We start from the raw sequence: 24,362 nt of genomic DNA, 5'->3' as shown, positions 1-24,362 counted from the left end.
AATACTTACTGGGGGTGGAGCTAGTACTGGCCACAACCCATGGCAAACGCAACATTTACTGGAAGCTTCAAGAGCACCTATCTTGCATTCTACTTTGTAATTGATCAGCAACGTTCTGAGATGTGCCGCGTTTACTCTACTGCGTTCTCCCAGAGTAGACGTTCCACCAGGCGTGAAGGAGGGTCTGACGTATCACCTTGAATTCCCTGTTGGTTATAGAGATTGCTTTTTCACGTTTTCAAAGTTCAGTGTGAATGGAAGTACAGACTATGAGGTGGTGTTGATTTATCACGTTGGATTCTCCTGTCGATTCCTGTCTGCTGGGGAGGAAGCTTCAAACCCACTCTTCCAGTTTAAGTGGTTTTCATCAGTGAATTGATGGTCATCTAGGCCCTGAGGCTGCCACCCAGGAGTCCAGGAGTGAGGCAGAAAAGGGTGGAGCATCTTCTTTGGTTTTTTAACTTAGCGCTGGCTCATACTCCGTGTCCCTGATCAAAGTCTAAGGTCCTTATGGGCCTGTGCTCTGTCTTGCTTATTCTTCTGTCTCCTACAGCGTGTGGGCAGTGCCCCCTGTACATAGTAGGCACTCAATAAATAAATGTCTGTTATATTAAACAGTCATTTCAAGATCAGGGTGCCAGCATGGTTAGCTCCTGGTAAGGCCCGCCTTCTCACTTTGGCCCCACATGGCAGAGAGAGGAAGGAGGCTCTCTGGTGTCTCTTCTTATAAGGACACGAATCCCCTCTTGGGGGGGCCCACCCTCATAACCTCATTGAAACCTAATTGGCTCCCAAAGGACCCATTTCCAGATACCACTGGATGCCAGGGCTTCAACACATATATTTTGTGGAGATATAATTCTGTCCATAGCAGTACCCAAAAAGTGAAATAAGAAACCAGCTGTCGGCCAGGTACAGTGGCTCACGCCTGTAATTCCAACACTGGGAGGCCGAGGCGGATGGATCACGAGGTCAAGAAATCAAAACCATCCTGGCCAACACGGTGAAACCCTGTCTCTACTAAAAATACAAAAATTAGTTGGGCATGATGGCGTGCACCTGTGGTCCCAGCTACTCGAGAGGCTGAGGCAAGAGAATCACTTGAACCCGGGAGGCAGAGGTTGCAATGAGCCAAGATCACGCCACTGCACTCCAGCCTGGTGACAGAGCAAGACTCCGTCTCAAAGCAAACAAACAAACAAAAACAAAAAACAAAAACCCAACAGATACTGAAATAACTTTCCTAATATCTGGTGAGTACGCTTGGAATGGAGTAATTTTCATAAAGGCAATGTATTTTCAAATCATGACCTGGAAGCTAGTTTAGAAATAACTCTTCTCTTCTAGCCCTGTATCCCTATCATACAGCCTTTCCCTCCCTCCCACACTTCAGTGCCTGGTGTTCTGTGGTCATTTCGGTAGTGACAGACCAAGGTGAATAACATGTTAACAATACAAACATCTACCATGACTTTATGCCTAATGCTCTGGTATACTTTTTTAGACTGGCAGATACCTTTTTTTTTTTTTTGAGACAGAGTCTTGCTCTGTCATCCAGGTTGCTGTGCAGTGGTGTGATCTTGGCTCACTGCAACCTCTGCCTCGTGGGTTCAAGCGATTCTCCTTCCTCGGCCTCCCAAGTAGCTGGGATTACTAAAAATACAAAAATTAGCCAGGCACGGTGGCACACGTCTGTAATCACAGCACTTTGGGAGGCTGAGGCAGGTGGATCACTTGAAGCCAGGAGTCAGAGACCAGCCTGGCTAACATGGTGAAACCCCATCTTTCCTAAAAATAAAAATAAAAAATTGAAAAAAAAAAGAAATTAGCCATGCGTGGTGGCATATGCCTGTAATCTCAGAGGCGGAGACATGAGAATCGCTTGAACCCGGGAGGCAGACGTTGCAGTGTGCAAAGATCATGCCACTGCACCGCTCCAGCCTGAATGACAGAGCGAGACTCCATCTCAATTAAAAATATATATATAAACCTTCTAGGAAATAATAAAACAGAAGATCTCTACGTGTTGATAACCTTTGACTTGGCTGTGTGCTCATCAGTGTCATTGTCTATTTGGGTTTATAAAAATCATTTGCTTCAAAATGCTTGAGCTTTGTGACATTTCATTGAAAAAATTATGGGAACCTGAGATGCATATTTTAGGAAAAGCAGTCTCTCATCACTTACGCTTATTCCATTGTGTTCTCCTTGCAGCCCAAGCTGCTGGCCAAGGAGCTTCTTGACCTTGTGTCTTCTCACTTCAATCTGAAGGAAAAGGAGTACTTTGGAATAGCATTCACAGATGAAACGTAAGTACTGCCTTGAGCCCCCACAGCCCGAAGGGGAAGTCAGTGCAGAACCCGAAACTGCTCCACTCCAGCTGTCAGTGGCGGAATCAGCTGCAGGCCACTTGGGTCCCATGGTCTGGGGTCAGTCCAAGTTCATCATCCGAATTTCAAAGGCCTTGTGGTCATGCCTGGTACAGCCAAAGGATATAATTAGGGTGATGCTAATATTATAAAATTATTAGGTAAACTGGTTCTTCTAATCAAGCAGGTTTGTGTTCAGACTGAAATGTGTATTTTTTTTAAGTGGATCTATGTGGGTTTGTTTTTTGTTTAAGTTAAATGAAAACTTCTGGAAATGAAACATTGCTCTCTACTGTTGGGATAACAATAACAGGAAGTGAATTTGATGATAAATTCAAAATGAAAATAACCTGTGCAGTTTCAGTGTCTAAACTGAAATAGAGCAACTATGAAAATTAAAAATTCAGATCACTTATCTGATGAGAAGAATATTTGCTTTCAAGGGTCTTTTCAGTTTGGCTCTATAAAGTGGTGTTTTGTAATACGAGTAAGGAAAATCCTTACTAAAATTTCCATTTTCTTTTTCGTGTACTGTTATCAAAAGAGTATGGTGAATACCTGTATAGATTTCTAGATAAAAATGAGGTATTCTAAGAAAATAGTTCATAATTCTCTTTCCTCTGTGCACACACACACAGTCTCTCTCACACACACACACACACACTCTCTCACTCTCTTCCAGATCTTCAGAATTACAGAGATGATTTCCTAAACTATTAATAGATCAGTGTTAGGTTAGTGGCCGGGCGAGACAGTACAGGGGAGTCCAGGCCCCGGGAATCAGGTGGTGCCACTGAAGCAAGAACAGGTGGGCATCCACATGGGCCAGTGAGGGAGGCGACCAGATGTCCCTGCACGTGGCTATACTTGACCTTGGCGAGCTGCAAGTGGACAGGGTGGTCCTATGACTTATTATCCAAATTGAGACACTGAACAAAAGGGGGTGTCATTGGGACTGTCTTGGGCAAACTGGACCATCTGGTCACCCTGTCAATCAGGGACATTTCAGGCTGTGGTGTGTTCAGAGAGCAGGCAGCAGGAGCAAAGCCACATCGTCCTCGAGAAAGCTGGGAGGAGCAAGGTCAGCCCCTTGTCCTGGAGCCTGCAGGGAACTGGAACGCAGGTGGGAGTGACTGTCCGTGGGCAGGAGGAATCGCAGGCAGGGCCAAGTAAGCCCAGCTGGGAAAAGTTCAGGGCTGTGAGGGGAAGGACTCAGCACTACAATTTTTTAAAAGCTTTTCAACAAATGCACATGTAGAACAATTACTTTTACAAATGTAGATTATTCTCTCCCCTTTCTCCTGAGAATCACTGTAAACCACTTAAATTGCTGTTGAGACTGTTTTCACTAATCAGAAGGAAACCCTAAGTTTCAATTAATCATAGCCCCATTGTTCACATTTCCCATGTAAGTTTGCTAAAAGATCCCGTGAACTCTAGAGGAGCCCCGATTAGGCTTTCCTTTTGAATAAACAAGAACTGAAAAATGAGCGCGTGATCCTGGGCTGAAGGGGAAGATGATGTGCGTCTGCAGAACGTTTCGGATCACTGCCCTAACAGCACTGATGGGTAGGAATGGGACCTAGGTAGAAAGTCACTCATCTCCCAGGAGGGTTGAGAGCACCAAAGCCACACATCACAGCAGGGGCTGCACACAGCCAAGTCCAGCTTCCCCATCCAGCTAAGCCGGTACGCTCCAGGTCTCAGCTCTCCTGGCTCTCCGTGCTGACCAGGAAAGCATGTGCATGTGTGCGTGCATGCGTGCATAGAAGCCAGGCTGGATAAAAGTGTCTTGCCCTGTCTAGTAGTGGAGCTGGCTTCGTGGAGGCTCTGTGGGGGGCGGTGATGAAGAGGAGTGAGCCATCCTTCTGGCATGATCCAGAGAAAGTGCAGCCACTTCGATCACCTGCCCCAGAGTCTCGGCGGGAGGGTCTCTCCGGCCACAGAAGCAGTGGCAGCCAGCCAGCAGGAGGTCACTGGAAAACCGCTGGAGCTGGCAAAATATTTCTGAAAAAGAACTGGCAGATGTGCCTGGGGCATCAGGGGAAAGGGCAGGTGTCAGGAGCCCAGAGGAGGTGAAGAGCTGGCGCCTTCAAGGCTGGGCAGTGGGGAGGCCACGACTCAGGGGCTGTCAGTCCTGGCGGGACAATGCCAGGGCCAACAGACATTGTGAGTGTCTCTTTGGTTGTCTGAACTTTTCTCCTTTACCTGGTAGGAAAGAAGAATAAAAACTTCCCCTGCAAAATAGTGCCCTTGGGTGTCACCTGCTCTGGCTTGGTGATTCCTCGGTAGTAAGCGCTAGCCTAACAGTACTACCTCCCCCAGCCTTGCTCTGTATCACGGGACACTACAGCAAGATTGTTTTATGACCGTGTTTTCTAATTCTACATGTGTATTGTGAGCATGTGTGTGTCTGCTTTATACAGGTGCTACACTGTGTGTTTTATAGTAAAATGCGATCGTAGTTCCATTCTTTATGACAGCCTGTGGTGTATCACATGTACTTGTCTATTTCCTAATGCAAATAAAACAAGACTAACACGTGGAAAGCACTTATAAACTGTAAAGTGCCATACATGTGCACGATACTCTTACCAGCAGCATGATCATTACTAAGAGTAGAATTTCTAATAGTGGGCTGGGCGCGGTGGCTCACACCTGTAATCCCAGCACTTTGGGAGGCCGAGGCGAGCAGATCACCTAAGGTCAGGAGTTCAAGACCAGCCTGGACAACATGGTGAAACCCCATCTCTACTAAAAATACAAAAATCAGTCAGGCATGGTGGCATGCACCCGTAATCCTAGCTATCTGGGAGACTGAGGCAGGAGAACCACTTGAACCTGGGAGGCAGAGGTTGCAGTGAGCCGAGATTGTTCCACTGCACTTCCAGCCTCCACTCCAGTCCAACACAGTGAGACTCTGTCTCCAAAAAAAAAAAAAAAAAAAGAATTTCTAAATAGTAGAATGTGTGACTCTAGGCCATATATTGTCAGACGTTTTCAGAATTAACTGCTTTTGACATTTTGTGGGATCCAGATGAAACTGGAGAAAATATATATAAAGCAGAATGTAGACAGGAAATTGGAAACTTCTCTAAGCTTCTCTCACCCCATAAGTTGTATTCATTAATAAAGCATCTAAGTCACAGTGTAAGAACTTATGCCCAAGAATGTTTAATATTGTTAGCAATCAACAGTTTTACAGCATTAATACTAGGCCTGCTTTCTCTTTTTTTAATCTTTTAACTTTAATTTTGAAATAGACTTAAAGAAGAATTGCAATCATTAGAGAGTTCCTTTACACCCTCCGCCCAACTCCAACAGATGTCAACATCTTGCAAATGATGTTACTTTAATCAAAACTAAGAAATGAACATTGGTATTATATTACTAACTAAACTACAGACCTGATTCCAATTTCCCCAGTTTTTTTTTTTTTTTTTACAAATGCTCTCTTCTGTACCAGGATTCATTTGCATTTGGCCTCCTTTTACTTTTACTAACTCTGTCCTCATAAAAAGAGATACAGGTGGTCATCTATATAAATTATCTGAATCATGGTGACATATGCAAACAATGACATTTTGGCAGCCTTTAAAACATCCTGAAACTAACCAAGCGCCAGGTATAAATCTGATGTTAAAATAATTATTGGCTGGGCACGATGGCTCATGCCTGTAATCCCAGCACCTTGGGAGGCCAAGGTGGGCAGATCACGAGGTCAGGAGATCGAGACCATCCTGGCTAACACGGTGAAACCCCCCCCCCCCGTCTCTACTAAAAATACAAAAAATTATCCAGACGTGGTGTCACACGCCTGTAATCCCAGTGACTTGGGAGGTTGAGGCAGGAGAATCTGAACCTGAACGCGGGAGGCAGAGGTTGCAGTGAACCGAAATCATGCCACTGCACTCCAGCCTGGGCAACAGAGCAAGACTCTGTCTCAAAAAATAAAAAAAAAAAATTTATATTTTGCTGGAGTTATGGATCTCAACCTTAGCTATACCTGGGACACTTTATAAAATACCAGTGCCTGGGACCTACCCCCTAGAAATTCCAGTGGAATCGGCCTGGGTGTGACCTGAGCATTAATTTTCAAAGCTTCTTCAGTTGATTCTAGTGTACAGGCAAATTTGAAAACCCCTATTCTAGACAGTGGGAATGTTGCAGTATTTCTTTTACTCTCTCCCTCCAGAGCAAAGAAGAAAAGCTGATTGTACTTCAGCATTGAATGTTGAGGGCTAGCAACGACTCATCCCAGGAGCCTGTAAAGTTACAGACTATCTCCCTTCTAACTTCCGTTCCTAACAGTATGAGAACCAGCTCGGAAGTTCAGGTTTAATGTTTCCAGGTGTACAAATAGGGTAACTGAGATTTTCATTTATCAAACACTGGCATCCATCCCCTAGAGAAACTCATTTTTACATTTTATTTTTGAAATATTTCTATTGCTGTTTTAAGACCCACATTTCAATTTTTTTTTTTTTTTCACTTGTGGGCTGAGTGCAGTGGCTCATGCCTATAATTTCAGCAATTTGGGAGTCCAAGGTGGGAGGATTCCTTGAAGCCGGGAGGAGTTCAAGACCAGCCAGGGCAATAGCAAGACCCCATCTCTACCACAAAAAAAAAAAAAAAAAAAAAAAAAAAAAAAAATTGTTGCTCCCGCTTGTAATCCCAGCACTTTGGGAGGCTAAGGTGGCAGATCACTTGAGGTCAGGAGTACGAGACCAGCCTTCCCAACATGGTAAAACCCCGTCTCTACTAAAAATATAGAAATTAAGTGGGCGTGGTGGTGTGTGCCTGTAATTCCAGCTACTCGGGAGGCTGACACATGAGTATTGCTTGAACCCAGGAGGTCACGGTTGCAGTGAGCCGAGATCACACCACGCACTCTAGCCTGGGTGACAGAGTGGGAATCTGTCAAACAATAAATAAATAAATAAATAAATAAAAATTAGCAAGCCTTGGTGGTGCACTTGTAGTCCCAGCTACTCAGGAGGCTGAGGCAGGAGGATCACTTGAGCCCAGGAGTTCAAGACCGCAGTGACCTACTATTGTACCACCACCCTCCAGCCCAGGTGACAGAGTGAGACCTCATCTCAAAAACAACAAAACTAATTAAAATCAAGAGGTAACTTGTGGGCTAGGGGGTGAGGTGGGAATGGAAGATCCCGTTATCAGAAGCTATAGCCTATAACTAAACAACTTTTACGCTATTCAGCAGAAATAATCAAACACACCCATGTTGAAGTAATGATTGTCATAATCTGTTTAAATTTTAATTTGAATCTCCTGTCATAGATTTTAAGAATTGCTTGTTGTATGCTGTAAATAAGTGTCTTTTGTTGTTGATTTTTGTTTTGGGTTTTTTTTTAATGCCTTTAAAAAGTATTTAGAAATTTGAGGAAGAAAGAGAAGAAACTTGGTTAGCCATTACTCCAAATTTAAAAGACAGGTATAGTTAGAATTTATTTTCACATACCAGTTAATAATATGGGCTGGGCTTGAGACTCAGACCTGTAATCCCAACACGTTTGGGAGGCTGAGGCAGGAGAGTTGCTTGAGCCCGAGAGTTAGAGTCTACAGCAAGCTATGACTGCGCCACTGCTCTCCTGCCTGGGCAACAGAGCAAGACCCCAGACCCCATCTCTTAAAAAAAAAAAAAGAAAACAAGCAGCTTTTAACCTCTCATTTCATCACAGCCCCCTTTGAAATTTGAAGTTATCGAGACCATCCTGCCTAACACAGCGAAACCCCATCTCTACTAAAAAAATACAAAAAACTAGCTGGGCGAGGTGGTGGGCACCTGTAGTCCCAGCTACTCGGGAGGCTGAGGCAGGAGAATGGCATGAACCCGGGGGGCGGAGCTTGCAGTGAGCTGAGATCTGGCCACTGCACTCCAGCCCGGGCGACAGAGCGAGACTCCGTCTCAAAAAAAAAAAAAAAGAAATTTGAAGTTATATTCCCTTTCCTTCATAAAAGTTTACATACAAAATAAATTTGTGCTTAAATTTTAGAGTGCTCACAGACATCCTGTGGCCAGGATGTTAGTTTAAGAACCTAGATGGCAAACAATTAAGGATCTTTTCTTTCAGCAGACTATATCCTAATTAATTGAATCACCTGATTGGTGCTGTCTGTGAAGTCTGATTTACTCAAACTGTTAACATTAAAATGGCCTGGCTGGGCGCGGTGGCTCATGCCTATAATCCTAACACTTTGGGAGGCCGAGACAGGCAGATCACAAGGTTAAGAGATCAAGACCATCCTGGCCAACATGGTGAAACCCCATCTCTACTCAAAAAACAAACAAAAACAAAAATTAGCTGGGCTTGGTGGCAGGCTCCTGTAATCCCAGCTAGTTGGGGGGCTGAGGCAGGAGAGTTGCTTGAATCCAGGAGGCAGGAGATTGCAGTGAACCAAGATCGTGCCACCGCACTCCCACCTGGCGACAGAGCGAGACTCTGTCTCAACAAAAAAAAAAAAAGAAAGAAAGAAAGAAAAAGAAAAAGGCCTGACTCATTGAAGATGCATCTTTAGAACCAGTGCCAGGAACGCTGGTGCATGGGAGTGAGCTCGGGTCTGTGCTGTCCTTGTGTCCTTGCGTTTGCTTCACCCATGACTGGCATTGGCTAGGGCCTCTGCAAAGGGTTCAGTTGTTCAGCATTCCTGGCCACAAGCTTATCTACAATTTAAAAATAAACAAAATAGAAAAGCAATTTTCCAGTTGCAGAAGAAACAACCGCAAGACACAGCTCTGGGAAAGCAATTTATTTAGAAATAGGTTTGGGATTTCCACATATTATCTGCTGGATGGTGAGAGAGGAGAAAGTCAGTGGCTGCAGCCTCCGTGCCTGGCTTGTAATAACTGCTTCTGGGAGCGCAGCATTCAGTGTTCATTACCACCTCTCAGACGACCCATGCTGTGTTGTCGGAAACAACGGCAAACACACAACAGTACCTTACATTTAGTGACCAGAGAAGTGCTTGAGCATAGCTCTTTCTGTGTACAGCTAAGATAAATAAAAAAAGAACGGTGCCCTCCAAGGAGAGCTTAGGGATGCGGCTTTCTCCCTCCTTTCTTTCCCAATGCAAATGACCAGAGGGAGCTGGGAACCTGGCACAGGTGAGCAGAGTGAATTCTTAATATGGAGACTGTTTACTTAGGATGGGAGCTGTGTCTATACAGCAGTCCCTGAACCTACAAGAATATGGATCTGTGGGGCATATTGTGAAGCTGCTGTATTCATTCTCTTAACAAATATTTATTTAGTATCTTCTGTTAACCACTAGAGATCCAGAAAGCACCGGTGCTTGACTCCTTGTTGAGCTTGTGTTTGTAGATTAGGAAGTGATTCACTAAACATGGTGCAGAAGCTGCTAGAAAAGAAAATTGGGGTCTAGGTACGGTGACTCATGCCTGCCATCCCAGTGCTTTGAGAGGCAGAGGTGGGAAGATTGCTTGAGGCCAGAAGTTTGAGGCCAACCTGGGCATCATGGCAAAACCCCTACTTTACAAAAAAAAAAATTGTTTTCAATTAGCCAGGAGTGGTGGTGTGCACCTGTAGTCCCAGCTATTCAGGAGGCTGAGATGGGAAGATCACTTGAGCCCAGGGATTCAAGGCTGCAGTGAGCTATGACTGCACCATTGCACTCCAGCCTGGGCAACAGAATGAGATTCTGTCTCTAAAAAACTAAAATAAAATATTTTTAAAAAGAAAATTTGGAATAGACTTAAGAAAACATAGTGGAGCCAACAATTTCTCCTGGGCTAGAGAGCCCCGGATTTAGTAATCTGGTGTCCCCAGTATACACCCTACTTTAACCTTCCTGTGTTGTTAAGGGTTTATAGTGAAATCGGTATCACTGGTCGGTCCTTTTTTTTTTTTTTAAATGGAGTCTTGTTCTGTCACCCAGGTTGGAGTGCAGTGGCACAGTCTCAGCTCACTGCACTCTCTGTCTCCCGGGTTCAAGTGATTCTCATCCCTCAGCTTCCCTAGTAGCTGGGATTACAGGCGTCTGCCACCACGCCCAGCTAATTTTTTGTATTTTTAGTAGAGACAGGGTTTCACCATGTTGGCCAGGCTGGTCTCAAACTCCTGGCTTCAGGTGATGCGCCCACCTCGACCTCCCAAAGTGCCTGGTCTGTCCTTGATGAACACACACACTACAAGACAAGGATACTAAATACATCAACATTCTTCCATTTGAAGAGCTCCTCTCCCTACCTCCATCCAGCAACATCTATAAGCATTTCATATACTTGGCCAGGTGTGGTGGCTAACACCTGTGATCCCAGCACTTCGGAAGGCTGAAGTGGGAGGATTGCTTGAAGCCAGGAGTTTGAAACCAGCCTGGACAACATAGCGAGACCCTGTCTGTACAAAAAAAAACACACACACACACACACACACAACTTTTTAAAAATTACCCAGGTGCAGTGGTATGTGGCTGTAGTTCCAGCTATTCCAGAGGCTGAGGCAGGAGGATCACCTGAGCCCAGGAGTTCAAGGCTGCAGTGAGCTATGATTGCGCCACTGCCCTCCAGACTGGGCAACAGAGTGAGACCCTGTCTCTAAATAGATAAACATATAGGAACTTCATCTCTCGCTTTGGCTTTCTGTAGAAATCATTCCATATGAAATTGCCTGTTACAATAAAAACATCTAGAAGCCAGGCAGTATCATTCTCCCCCTGGATCTGGAAAGTGACGGCTTCAGATAGACTTATCACACACCTCCACCCTCCAGTAACTATAAACAAAGCTCTCCCTGAGGCCATCGCTATTGAAGGTGCCAACACTTGAACCAAAAATCTATTTGTTTTATATGTAGAAGCTAAAAGCAATCTGTTAAATGAATGCATCCAATTTCTATTGCCCAGAAGCAATTGCAAATTTATTACTGACCTGACAGTTTGACCTACTGCAACCATAAACCAAATGAGCGTTATCTTGCTCAGCTTTAAAGATAGTTATCAGTCACATAATAACAAAAATACTCTGAGTGGCTGCTGGGATGCTTTTGTGTGTGTGTGTGTGTGTGTGTGTGTGTGTGTGTGTGTCTGTGTGTATGTTATGATTGGCAAAGGCAATGAAGTGCATTCTCAAATGAAAAATCAATGAGAATCATGAAAACCAAGCTATCAGGTGTCTCTTAGTTAAACTGTATAAAAGAAATGCCTCTTTACCACTTTGCGTTCCATCCCATCCTAATGCAAAAGAATCAAAAGGTTTGAGGAAAGCACTTGATGTCAGGACTGTGAAAGGTTTAATAGGAAAGCAAAAGCTTTTGCAGTGTGGAATTCTTGACCCTGTAGAGTACAGGAAATGTGACTTCGAGATGAGCAGAAAACAACATTTTGTATGTGTGTGTGACAGAGTCTCATCTGTCACCCAGGCTGGAGTGCATTGGCGCGATCTCAGCTCACTGCAAGCTTCACCTCCTGGGTTCACGCCATTCTCCTGCCTCAGCCTCCCAAGTAGCTGGGACTACAGGCACCCGCCACCACCCCCGGCTAATTTTTTGTATTTTTAGTAGAGATGGGGTTTCACCGTGTTAGCCAGGATGGTCTCAATCTCCTGACCTCGTGATCCGCCCGTCTCGGCCTTCCAAAGTGCTGGGATTACAGGCATGAGCCACCGCGCCCGGCCGAAAACAACATTTTAACAAGTGCTGCAGCCAAAAGTGGTGGCCCCAGAATTATGGTTTCCAGTTCACTTTTTAATCCATCTTTCAGTTTTTGCCCAAATAGTGGGCAGTTTTCATAAGGGCCTTGGATGGGTCACATGTCCCTTCAGTCTGCCTTTATAAGCAGCCTTCAGTGAGAGACTTTTACAAGCCCTTAAAATGGAGACAGCTGACCTCCTTCCTCCTGAGGGTCCGAGGACTCCAGGTTTGGGAAAGTCTGCCTCTCCACCGGCCACTGGAGCCACGCAAGGCCACACATCGTGATCCCCTCACAGGACTGGAGTGTTTGAGTTCAAGCAGGGAAAGTGGAGGAAGGAGTGTCATTTGTCCTCAGAGGCCAACTATTCCGTGTAGGATCATGTAGAAGTCATTCCAGCTTCCAGCTTCCATGTTCTCTTTGCTTCCTGACCTTTTTTTTTTTTTTTTTTTTTTTGAGACAGAGACCCACTGTGTTGTCAGGCTGGAGTGCAGTGGTGCAATCTCGGCTCACTACAATCTCTGCCTCCCCGGTTCAAGCGATTCTCCTGCCTCAGCCTCCCAAGTAGCTGGGACTACAGGCATGCGCCACCACACCCGGCTAATTTTTGTAGTTTTGGTAGAGACGGGGTTTCAGCATTTTGGCCAGGTTGATCTCAATCTGATCTCGTGATCCACCCACCATGGCCTCCCAAAGTGCTGGGATTACAGGCGTGAGCCACTGCACCTGGCCCATTTTCTTACTTTCCTTTCTAGTCTATTTAATTGCTTGATAATTGTTAAACCAATAGATGGCCGGGAACAAAGGAATTGCCAGTCAAATTCATTGCTTAAAAAGTCATTCTTTTAAAAAGTTTAATGTGGGGAATAAAGTTTTCTAGAAGGGAAATCCATCGGTTTGTCCTCTGTGGATGAAGAAGAATTGGCAGTGCATAAACCCAACAGACTGGAATCCAAATGACATCTATCTGCGTCCCTTCACGAGACATGTCCCCACCTTGAAGTTCATCACATGTGAATGGTGACCCGCGGGGACCTAAGTCTAATCTCTTGCAGCGTGTGTGGTCACTCGTGTGCCAATGGGTTGGGATGAGGATATCTCAAGCCTGGACCATTGACTAATCTTGAATATTCCACAAATGGAATATTCTCTCTCTCAGGTCCTCCTTATTCTTTGAGCTGGTGGCCAGAGAAGAATCACTGTATTTTTGTATCATTCCAGTCTGTGGGTGATTCAAAGCCTTGTCTTGTAAGAATAATGAAAAGGTTGTTCCCCATCAGACTATTTGTCATGAAATATGGTAAGAAAAAAGATGAATATTTAAGTCTACATTGTCATTGGATGCCTTGCTCTTGCAGGTATTCATTCAAATCAATGAGCAAATACTTCTTTTGAGCACCTAACAGTTGCTAGACACTGTGCTAGGTTTTGGGGGATAATTTCTATAAATGTTGAAAACTGATCATTGAGAGACAGGTCATGTTTTTTGTTTATTTGTTTTGTTTTTTGAGATGGAGTCTCACTCTGTCGCCCAGGCTGGAGTGCAGTGGTGCCATCTCAGCTCACTGCAACCTCCGCCTCCTGGGTTCAAGCAATTCTTCTGCCTCAGCCTCCTGAGTAGCTGGGATTACAGGCATGTGCCACCACGCCTGGCTAATTTTTGTATTTTTTTTTTTTAGTAGGGATGGGGTTTCACCATGTTGGTCAGGCTGGTCTCGAACTCCTGACCTCGTGATCCGCCCACCTCGGCCTCCCAAAGTGCTAGGATTTCAGACGGTGAGCTACCTCACCCAGCCCAGGTCACGTTTTTAAAAAATAACTAATTGTACAAGATTATGCCAGATGCCTTGAAGATGATATAAACCAGAAGCCCTAGAGAAGTTTGAAAGAAACGCCAGACTTAGGCAATCAAGGAAGACTTCACAAAAAGTAAGACTGAACTCAGCCTTGGACAATGGCTGAACATTCAGATAAAGGGATGGAGAGATGGTTCTCTAGTTCCAAGGAGGAGAGGCAGCATGAGTGAAGGCCAGGCACACGCCATATACATGGTGTGCTTGTAGGAGGCTGAGCCCCAAGAGAAGACCCACAGAGTTTGGGGGCATTTTCAGAGGCAGGAAGGAAGTGGTTGCAGCTTAAGATAATTGGACACATTCCAGTTGACCAGACATGCACACATTCTCCTCATGAGGTAGATCTTGTGGCATTTTCCAGATATAAAAAGTCAACTGGTGTCGGGCACAGTGGCTCACGCCTGTCATCCCAGGACTTTGGAAGGCTGAGGCAGGTGGATTGCCTGAGTTCAGGAGTTTGTGACCAGCCTGGGCAACACAGTGAAACGCCGTCTCTACTAAAATACAAAAGAATAGCTGGGCGTGGCAGCATGTGCCTGTAGTCCCAGCTACTCAGGAGGCTGAAGCAGGAGAATTGCTTGAACCCTGAGCGTGGAGGTTGCAGTGAGCATAGATCACACCACTGCACTCCAGCCTGGGCGACAGAGTGACACTCTGTCTCAAAAAAAAAAAAAAAGTCAGCTGGGGAAAATGAATGCATAGAGAGACAGTTCTGTAGACTGGGAAGTGCAGACGTGGGTGAGCCCCCAGGGTGGGTGCTGTAAGGGTTGGAGGAGGACCTCCCGTCCCACCTGGTGTGTGGTGTGGGAAGACTTTCTGGAGTAGAGACATGAGAACTGAGTCCTGCAGGATGGGCTGGGGAAGAAGGAAGGGAAGGGCATACTGGGACGAAGGAACAGCATGAGCTAAGGAACAGAGGTTTGAAACATCGTGGTACCTGTGGGACATTATCAGGCATGGGCAGAGATGACATTGGCACCCAGACCTTCTGTTTCCTGATCTTGTGTTCTAGTCAGAACAGAATTTATCCCAGCTTTCTGGAAGAAGTTGCTCCTGTTATTTTACTTACAATACTCTCTTCCCTTTATTTACTTATTTGTGAGACGGAGTCTCACTCTGTTGTCCAGGCTGGAGTGCAGTGGCATGATCTCGGCTCACTGCAAGGTCCGCCTCCTGGGTTCCTGCCATTCTCCTGCCTCAGCCTCCTGAGTAGCTGGGACTACAGGCTCCTGCCACCATGCCCAGATAATTTTTCGTGTTTTTTAGTAGAGATGGGGTTTCACCGTGTTAGCCAGGATTGTCTCGATCTCCTGACCTCGTGATCTGCCCACCTTGGCCTCCCAAAGTGCTGGGATTACAGGCATGAGCCACCACGCCCGCCCTATTTATTTATTTTTTCTTGAGACAGTGTCTCTCTCTGTCACCTAGGCTGGAGGGCAATGGTGCAATCTCAGCTCACTGCAACCTCCACCTTCTGGGTTCAAGCGATTCTCCTGCCTCAGCCTCCCGAGTAGCTGGGATTACAGACATCTGCCACCACATCTGGCTAATTTTTTGTATTTTTAGTAGAGACGGGGTTTCATCATGTTGGCCAGGCTGATTTGGAACTCCAGACCTCAAGTGATCTGCTTGCCTTCACCTCCCAAAGTGCTGGGATTACAGGCTTCAGCCACTGCGCCCAACCCTTTCATTTATTTTTTTTACTTTTCCTATATTCAGAGCAAGGTAATAAAAAGATAAAGTTCATGGAATTTTTTTTTCCAACTGGAGATTCTTAGAAAGAGGAAAAACAGGCCAAAGTTCTTCAGGTGATCACTATTCTAAGGCAGGTCCAAAAGGCTTCCCTGTAGCCACAGGTGTGGGCTTTGTGGAGAGAGATTTTTTTCTTTTTTTTTTTTTCTTGTGCAAAAGGTGCAGTTTGAGTGAAGCCTCAAAAAGGGGTTGGAAGCCACTTGTGTGTTTTCTCTTTCCTTTGTTGGGGGTTTAAGCATGTGCTGAGAAGAGCAAGCGTTTTTAGACAATGATGCAGACAGATTTTGTTTCTCATTATCCACAGTCCTTAGCACACATGTCTCATGGCATCAGCCACTGGGGACATGCAGTGGGGTCAGTTGGGTCTGTTCCATGTGAATTTACTTCATAAAGTGATTCTAGGACTGTCTTCTCCAGGATGATGGGCTGATGTTGGATACAGAGAGCAGGGAAAGGAAAGAGTAAATTCTTCAGCTTGGTTTTCCATGGCTTTGCCCCACTCTTCCAACACCAACCTCCCAGACGTGGCCCCCAGGGCTCTCCCTAGCCTCATGGCTTTCCACTCACAGGACACTAAGACGCTGGGGTCCTCCCTCACCACAGGGCCTTTGCACAGGCTGGTCTTTCTGGCTGGAAAGTGGTTCCCCTCTGAGGATCTCTTGCCTCAGCCTTCCAAAGTGCTGGGATTAAAGGCGTGAGCCACTGCCCCCGGCGGTAAGTTTAACATTTTAAGACACTGTGTGTGGTTTGCTTTTCACTCCAGCAAGATGTGGTGAGGATTGCTAACATGTTCTCAAGTGTGCTTTCAGTCTTTCAGGACAAAAGACAGTTGGAGTGTGGTGGAAAGACAGTTCAGGACAAGAAGGAGAGTTCTGATTACATTTTCGTTTCAGTGTTCCCCTGAGAAACAGCAGGTCTCAATCCCTTCACTTTCCAGTTCCTGTTCTCCCCCTCACACCACACAGTATCCACTGCTGACTCGGTATCCCCTACATAATCCCACTGGGTTCTTCAGTACTGAAAAGCTAGTAATAAGGTGAAGGTGGCCGGGTACCGTGGCTCGCGCCTATAATCCCAGCGTTTTGGGAGGCTTAGGCAGGCGGATCACGTGAGGTCAGGAGTTTGAGACCGGCCTGGCCAACATAGTGAAACCCCGTCTCTACTAAAAATACAAAAATTAACCTGGCGTGGTGGCTCCTGCTTGTAATCCTAGCTACTCAGGAGGCTGAGGCGGGGAATTGCTTGAACCCAGGAGGCGGAGGTTGCAGTGAGCCAAGATCGTGCCACTGCACTCCAGCCTGGGTCACGGAGCAAGACTTTGTCTCAAAAAAAAAAAAAAAAAATTAAAATTAAACAAAGACATTTAAAAATAAGGTGAAGATTAAAGTTTATCTACGATCCAGCATGTTCTGCTCCATATATACCTTCAACCCCCCCCCAAAAAAAACTTCTGCAAAATGCAAATCCCTAACCAATTTGTCTCTATTTTCCTCAGGGGACACTTAAACTGGCTTCAACTAGATCGAAGAGTATTGGAACATGACTTCCCTAAAAAGTCGGGACCTGTGGTTTTGTACTTCTGTGTCAGGTATGTACACCTGGTGTCTATACTTTTGCTTCTTTGTGTTCTTTATCAGAAAAGTCTGGGAGGGTAGAGTGATTCCATGGAATGAGAGCTCAAGTTTGTCTTGGTTCATCGCCAGGGATAAAGGTTGTAGTAGAGCTGCGTGCCTCATAGATGGAAACACGGAGTGCGAGGGTGCAGGGCATGCCTGTGAGTGTGCCCGTGAGTGTGCAAGGACGTGTGTGTTATGCATTTGCACTAGGATGCTTGTGTGGAATGATGAGAAAAGCTTTTTTCTGCCTTTTTGGGGAGGGTCATATATCTCAAACAATGAGTCTCTTATAGCACAGGCCGTGGGATTCTTTCTTGGGTGCAATTTGAAACTACACAACAAAAGCCTTTGTATCCTTTCCTTTCAGAAGGGATGCCACTTGAATCTCGTGAAACTTGGGTAGTTTATCCCAAATAGGAGTAGTCGAAACCCAGCAGCAAACCACAGGCCCATCTGCATTTCCTGCCAAGGGAGGATACAGTTTAATAACCTATCAGAAACAATAGGCATTTTTCTATTCATAAATCTAGTCTCAGAAATTTTGTTTTGTGCTTGCAAAGGGAACTATTTGTGCGCTATAGTGACTTAAATAGTTAATATTTGCAGCAGTCTTATGAAGACGACAGGACTTACTACTTCTGTTTGCAAAAGGTTCTGAGGAGCCGGAGGCTGGGCAGGTCAGGGGTTCAGGGGCAAAGTCTGAATTGGTAGCAAAGTCAGAATCTGAGCCCCCAATCCAGCAGCTCCTAAACACACAGTCTGTGGAGCCACCAGGTTCTTTCTGTCCAGAACCTTGACTAACACAAGTACAGAAGCGTTAAGTCCTGATGCCTCCGTCTTTACATGGACACTAACACTAAACACCCAGGCCATACACTCTGTTCTTTTAAAATATACTAACAGAAATTCAGGAGCGAGATACGAATGATACGCAGTTCTGTCGTTCCTAAAGAGCACGATCAGGAATGCAGTTTCAGACACAGACATCCTTAAGCTGCACAAGGCATTAGAAGAGCTTCAAACAAGAGTTAAAGGGTCCACTTAGCGGGCTCGAGTGTATGACTTTTCCTTAGCTGGCAGAGTAAATTCAACTTGCGCTTAATGCGTTTTTGATTTGTTTAACAGCTGTGAACATATCCAGGCTCATCTTAGCTATTTCCATTATTGGTGGGAATGATTTCAATGCCATATTCTCTTTAATGGTGTATACAGTTTCTCAGATTTATGGCAAAGCAACCATATAAAGCAAATAGTAACAATTCTGCTGGGAGGGGCAGGTGGTATCAGGCAGGACTCCAGTTTCATGGAAGCAGGTCATTAACCTGTCATCGCAGGTGGGTGAGTGCATTTACCATATAGCGGGCTCTCCCCACCTCCCTGGTGATGTTCACCAATGTTAGCCAAGAGGAGAAAATCTTGGGCTTGGCTGCCTAGTAGGTGTTTTTTTCCAATTTGTGGGGGTCCTTGCAGGAGAGCTTGGGGCACCTTGACATTGATGCTGGATGTGTCAGTCTCTAAGATACACAGGTCTTTCCAAATCACTCCAAGCCTGTCTTCTCTGCATAAAAGCAGGTAACCCAGCATTGCAGAACTGAAATAGTTGCTAGCAATAGAGAGAATTGGGGAATGGGATGGCCGAAGACTGAGATACAGCATCCACTTCTGATCCACAGCCATGACAGACACTTCCACCATCACCACCCTTTTTTCTAGTCGGCCAAAGCAGGAACCTCAAAGAACATTCATTCGAGAGAAAAATTTCCAAATCCACATTTAGGGACCGCCATTCTCCACTATGTCTTTATACACGCCATCTAGCAGAATGCGCTCCTCCTTCTCCAGCTCCTGTGGAAGTGAATCTCTCTGGAAGTGTCACATTCCAGTTGCCTCCTGCAGAGCCCCACCTGGGTACTTCAAACTCAGCAGGTCCAAAGCCAAATTTATTACCTTCTCTCTCCTCCCTTAACCTTCCATGGTCCCATCAAATCTGTGGCATCGTCATCTACTCAGTCACATAGGCTACACATCTTGAAGTCTTCTGTCCTCTTCCTGGAATTATCTATTTTTATTTTTTTGAGATGGATTCTCACTCTGGCGCCCAGGCTGGACTGCAATGGCATGATCTCGGCTCACTGCAACCTCCACCTCCCAAGTTCAAGAGATTCTCCTGCCTCAGCCTCCTGAGCAGCTGGGATTATAGGCACCCACCACGACACCCAGCTAATTTTTGTATTTTCAGTAGAGACAGTGTTTCACCAGGTTGGTCAGGCTGGTCTGGAATTCCTGACTTCCGGTGATCCATCCGCCTCGGCCTCCCAACCTAGAATTTTTAGGTGCATTAATTCTCTGCTGCTGCTTCCAAAATCTCCCCCTGCACTGCCCTCTCCTCCTCATTGCCTGAACTCAGGCCCTCACCAGTCAGTTGACCTATTGCAGCAGCCTCTAAGGGTGGGGTCGGGGGTGTCACCAGCACCCTCACTACCCTGAGTTCCCACTTCTTAGCTGGCCGAGAAGTGCAGTAACAAAACACCAATCGTTTGTTTTCTCCAAGAGAGGAGGCAGATTCTCTGTATAGGTGAATTCCGTCTCTTTACCTTGCTTTTCATCCTGGGAAGAATCCTCTATTTATAACCTGATGTCTGCCTAGCGATGCTCACAGGCGGTTTGCTGCAAAGGAGTGGTAAGAGAATCATCTTCATCAAAAGCCCAGAACTTGGAATAGGCTTGAGTCCGTAAAAGAGCTTCTCTCCAGCTGGGTACCTTTCCAGTGTGTTTCTGAACAGAAGCGCGGTTGGACTCTGAGCAGCCTCCAGCCTCCAGCCGTGACACCTGCATATCTTGATGCAGTCTAACTCCCAGGTTCCTCAGATCCTTTCTCCTTCGGTATAAATGTCTGTATATTACATCTACATACCACATGTCTAGGTAGCCTTCGTGGCAAAGCAGAATCGAACCACCTGATAAAAGAGGGCCACGGTAGGCTGGGCATGGTGGTTCATGCCTGTACTTTGGGAGGGCAAGGTGGGCGGATCACCTGAAGTTAGGAGGTCGAGACCAGCGTGGCCAACATGGTGAAACCCCATCTCTACTAAAAATACAAAAATTAGCCAGGAATAGTGGTGCGTGCCTGTAGTCCCAGCTACTTGGAAGGCTGAGGCAGGAGAATCACTTGAACCTGGGAGGCAGAGGTTGTAATGAGCGGAGATTGTGCCACTGCACTCCAGCCTGGGCAACAGAGCAAGACCCCGTCTCACACACGCACAGAAAGAAACAGAGGGTCATGGAAAAGATGACTAAGTACCCGAAGGTACGTTTTAGAAAGTCAGAGAATGGAGGTATTAACACCGTATGGCTGAGTACCCCAGGGTGGGCTGTTATTTGGGATTTATATGTTATTCTGATATAATACATACGCAGAACACCAGGCTGAATCATCCCCTCCATTCAACAGATTAGGAAATATAAGACCCAAATATATTAAATAATGCGAATTGGAACTCAGAATCCCTCTCCATCCGCTAGGCCAGACAGCGTCTCTTCTATAAGCCTCTCCTCTGCAGAGGCCCTGAGGCCAGTATCAAGCTGCACGACGTTTTCGGGATGGTGGAAGGGAGGACTCAGATCTTGCCTTCATTGACCTGTCATTCAGCCTAAGAGGGGCCTGGTCCCTTCAGTTTTTCATCCAACAAATCACCAGGAGTGATCCCTGGTGGCTTCAGGGTCTCAATATAATTACCCAAAAAGGATAAAGGACAGAGAGATAGGAACTATCCATTATTCAGCACCTGTCCATTGCTAAGGCTGATTGTTAATCTTCGCAGCAACCCTGGAAGCAAGTCTGATTATTTCTAATTAAAGAGAGGGAGCCCAGGATGGTCTGTAAATTCTTCCCCAGTATGGCTAATAAGTTACGAAGACGAGATGAGTATCTCATCTGTTCGGTCAGGTGTGACTCCAAGCCTTGTGTCTGTCCTCCCCTACTGCACGCCGTCCGTCTCCACAGGGGAAAAGTGACATCCTCCTCCCATGTGGCATTTCCAAGAGATCCTGTGTATCCCTTCAGTGTGGCAGCCTGCCAAGACCTGTGGCCAGAGTTCTCCACTGCTCCCTGTGTAGGCAGAGCCAGGAGCAGCCAAGTCAAAGGCGGTGACCCCAGCCCTCCTTGTGACCCACTCTTGGCCATGTTTGCAGAAGTAGCGTCCACCTGTAAAGATGGTGTTCAGGACAGGTGCACACCACCACGAGTGGCAGGCTGCCTTCTGAAGGGATACGCTGGATATCTTGGAAATGCCACATTGGAGGAGGAAGAGCCATCTCAAATGGTAAAGCAAGAATTTTCAGGACCTGAGACATTTGCTGTTGGTCCCACTAGAGAAGGTCTTGCCATTTGCTGCATTTTCTGACACCGTGGACACCCGCGGAAAAGTGTTCTTTGTTGAACTGTGCTTTTCTGTCTCCTAGAGAGAAAACTTCAGGGTCCACTTGCACCTTGTCATCACCCTGAGCTGTATCACTCCCGAGACTTACAAGCCCAAGTCCACCATCATCCCAGCTGTAGCTTGCAGCAGCTTTCTCACTGTTCCTCCTGTGCTGTTTCTGCGCCATCAGCCACGCCTTCATTTATGGGCTCACAGATGTCCCTTGAGGTGTCCCTTGGCATAAGCACTGCTCTAGGAGCCAAGGACACAGCAGTGAACAAAACTGATAGACCCTGTCCTCAGGCAATTTCATGTCCATTTCCTCCAGCTTCTGAGGTCCTATCAGCCCTGCCTGTCGTATTTTTTTTACCAATTTAGTGCAAATCCATTGTGCACCCTTCCAGCTACTTCCTGACCCTGGGCCACACCTCCCTTGGCTGCTCACACTTTCTCTGTCTCTCCCTTTCTCTCACGCACACACCCACCCCCAGCGTTGGACTGGTCCTACCACACACACCTTTTATTTCTACCCCCGAGCTTCTGAGTATGGTCAGGAAAAGGTTCATGCAGCTTCAGATTGGTTCATGGTTATTGTGATGAATCCCACACAGATCTTCAGTATTTCTAGCCAGTTCTGCCAGGGGTGCCTGCTCAGGGTCTCTGTGCCCCCTGTGGTTTTACCTCTTGCTTCAGGTCCCAGATACTCAAGGCTTTTGCTCTAAGAAGATGATGCTGCTTATGTTTCTGCAGAGAAAACAAAGCCAGCACCAGGGAGCTCCTAGTCCTACTTCTTTACCCACAAACTAAATTGTATCTTTAATGGGGTTTTTGCGGCCTCCCAACCCACTCACTGCACACATGCAAATGCATGAGCATCTCAGAGGAAGACCTTTAGCCCGTCATCCAGCACTCACTGATCCATATGTACCTCAATCCCAGCCCCTTCTGTCACCTCACAGAGCTTCTCCCTTGAGCCTTTCCTCTGTTTTTCTCCATCTTAAGCATCTCCTCTGTGGATTCCTCCCCTTCGTGACCACGTCCCCATCTAACTGAAGAAAACACCCTCTCTGATGCACAGCCGCCTCCAGCCAGTGCCCTCTGCTACCCCTTCTGCTCTGCACGCAGCAGCCACGACAGATGGGTCTGCCCTTGCTGTCACCCCTTCCCCACAGGCCTCTCGTTCCTCATTCTGTGGCCGTCCAGCTTTTAGTGCCATGATACCCTCTGGTCACTGGAGGTCTCTCGCCCCTGGCTCCACAGGCGTGCTTCTGCCCTGCTCCGATGTGGCCTCTGTGGCTCTAGGCTCATTCGAACGTGCTCCCTTTCAGTTCCCCCTGGCACTGTGGCACTACATTCTCCTGAGCCACCTCCTCTTTGTCCCCTCTGTCCCTGGCTCAGGGCAGGTTCCCTGCTCTGCTGCGCTGTCCCTCGAGCCCTGGTGTCCATGAGGTCGCGTCTTGCTTGTCTTCTCTCCCTGCACCTTCCCCTCGTGTGATTTCACCCCCATCCACAGCTGCCAGTGCAGCCTCTTTGCTGGAGACCCTCCATCCTCTGCCCCAGTCCCGACCTCTCTCCCGAGCTCCAGGCCATCTCCGCTGATTGGCATTTCTGCACAGATGCAGCTGGAATCTAATGACGTCGTCGTCTTTCTGCCTCCAAATGTGCTCCCCTTTCAGTGTCACCTCCTTGTCTTTGTGATAGGCACCACTATCCATGCAGCCCCCAAAACCAGAGACTTGGGAATCAACCTTGACCTCACTGCTCCCTCCCACCTGCCTCCTCCTGTTCCCTCAGTCACTACTCCCTGTTATTCCTGCATCTTAAACAGCTCCCTATCCATCCCTTATTCTCCATACACAGCCTAATTGTAATTAGGGCTTCCTTAAACCTCTCCTGGACTCAAGATCTCCTTGTTCATCTCTGCATGTTGTCTCGATCCCTTCCAAACTCCCCTATATGAAGACACCGAGCATCTTTCTAGAATTCTCTTCTGATCCTTGCTCATAATTTTTTTTCAGCTTTCCATTATCCTCAGAAGAGGACATCTTTAGCGTGACTTGTATGGTGTGACTTCTGCTTAACTGTCCACCTCTTCTCACTCCCCTCACCACATAACACACACATACACACACACACACACACAAACACACGTTATAAGCAGCCAGCAGTGGTCCATATATGACCAGGAGCACCTTCAACTGCAAACCATTGTTTAGTTCCAGAAGGCTTGGGAACAATGGCTCTCTGATATTTAGAAATAGGTCAAGAAAAAATATAAGGAAAATATACACACCTAAAGAAGTCTGTGTTGTGTGTGTGTGTGTGTGTGTGTGTGTGTTCTCTTTATAGGCACAACCTTGTGCTCAGAATGAAGCCTACATGTCTGGATTATTCTTTAATTATATATCCTTCTACCAAGTATCCCTGTAGCTCTGATCATCTAGACTCCTTGTAAGAAAATAAACAGAGATTAGATTTGCCTCTTCAGACTTTGAGTTTCACAGACAATAAACTGAAGCAAGCAGCAAACAAAATAAGAGAGGAGAAGCCTGATCGGGGAGGAAGGATTTTACAGCCAAGTCCACAGGCCGGATTCTTGGTGTCTTCTCTGGCTGATGGAGACAGCAGCTGCTACTTCCTGTCACTCGCAATAACAATGATGGCGTGGATCTAAAATGAGGTTCCTGC

At 46.4% G+C, this 24,362-nt stretch overlaps 1 protein-coding gene across 12 annotated transcripts in view; it reads left to right on the top strand.

Annotated features, from left to right (window-relative positions):
- FRMD4A (FERM domain containing 4A) overlaps positions 1 to 24,362 on the top strand; it is a 692,609-nt gene that overhangs the window by 525,610 nt on the left and 142,637 nt on the right. For all 12 annotated transcript variants that reach the window (XM_008002332.3, XM_037983470.2, XM_037983471.2 and 9 more), the window contains 2 exons: positions 2,215 to 2,309; positions 17,136 to 17,228. In XM_008002332.3, coding sequence (XP_008000523.3) covers positions 2,215 to 2,309; positions 17,136 to 17,228 — 188 coding nt within the window. The remainder of the gene's footprint in view (positions 1 to 2,214; positions 2,310 to 17,135; positions 17,229 to 24,362) is intronic.

This window comes from Chlorocebus sabaeus, chromosome 9 (assembly GCF_047675955.1).
Source record: "Chlorocebus sabaeus isolate Y175 chromosome 9, mChlSab1.0.hap1, whole genome shotgun sequence".
NCBI classification, from domain to species: domain Eukaryota; kingdom Metazoa; phylum Chordata; class Mammalia; order Primates; family Cercopithecidae; genus Chlorocebus; species Chlorocebus sabaeus.
Note: the sequence above shows the minus strand (reverse complement) of the source record. Positions and strands in the feature narration are given on the sequence as shown.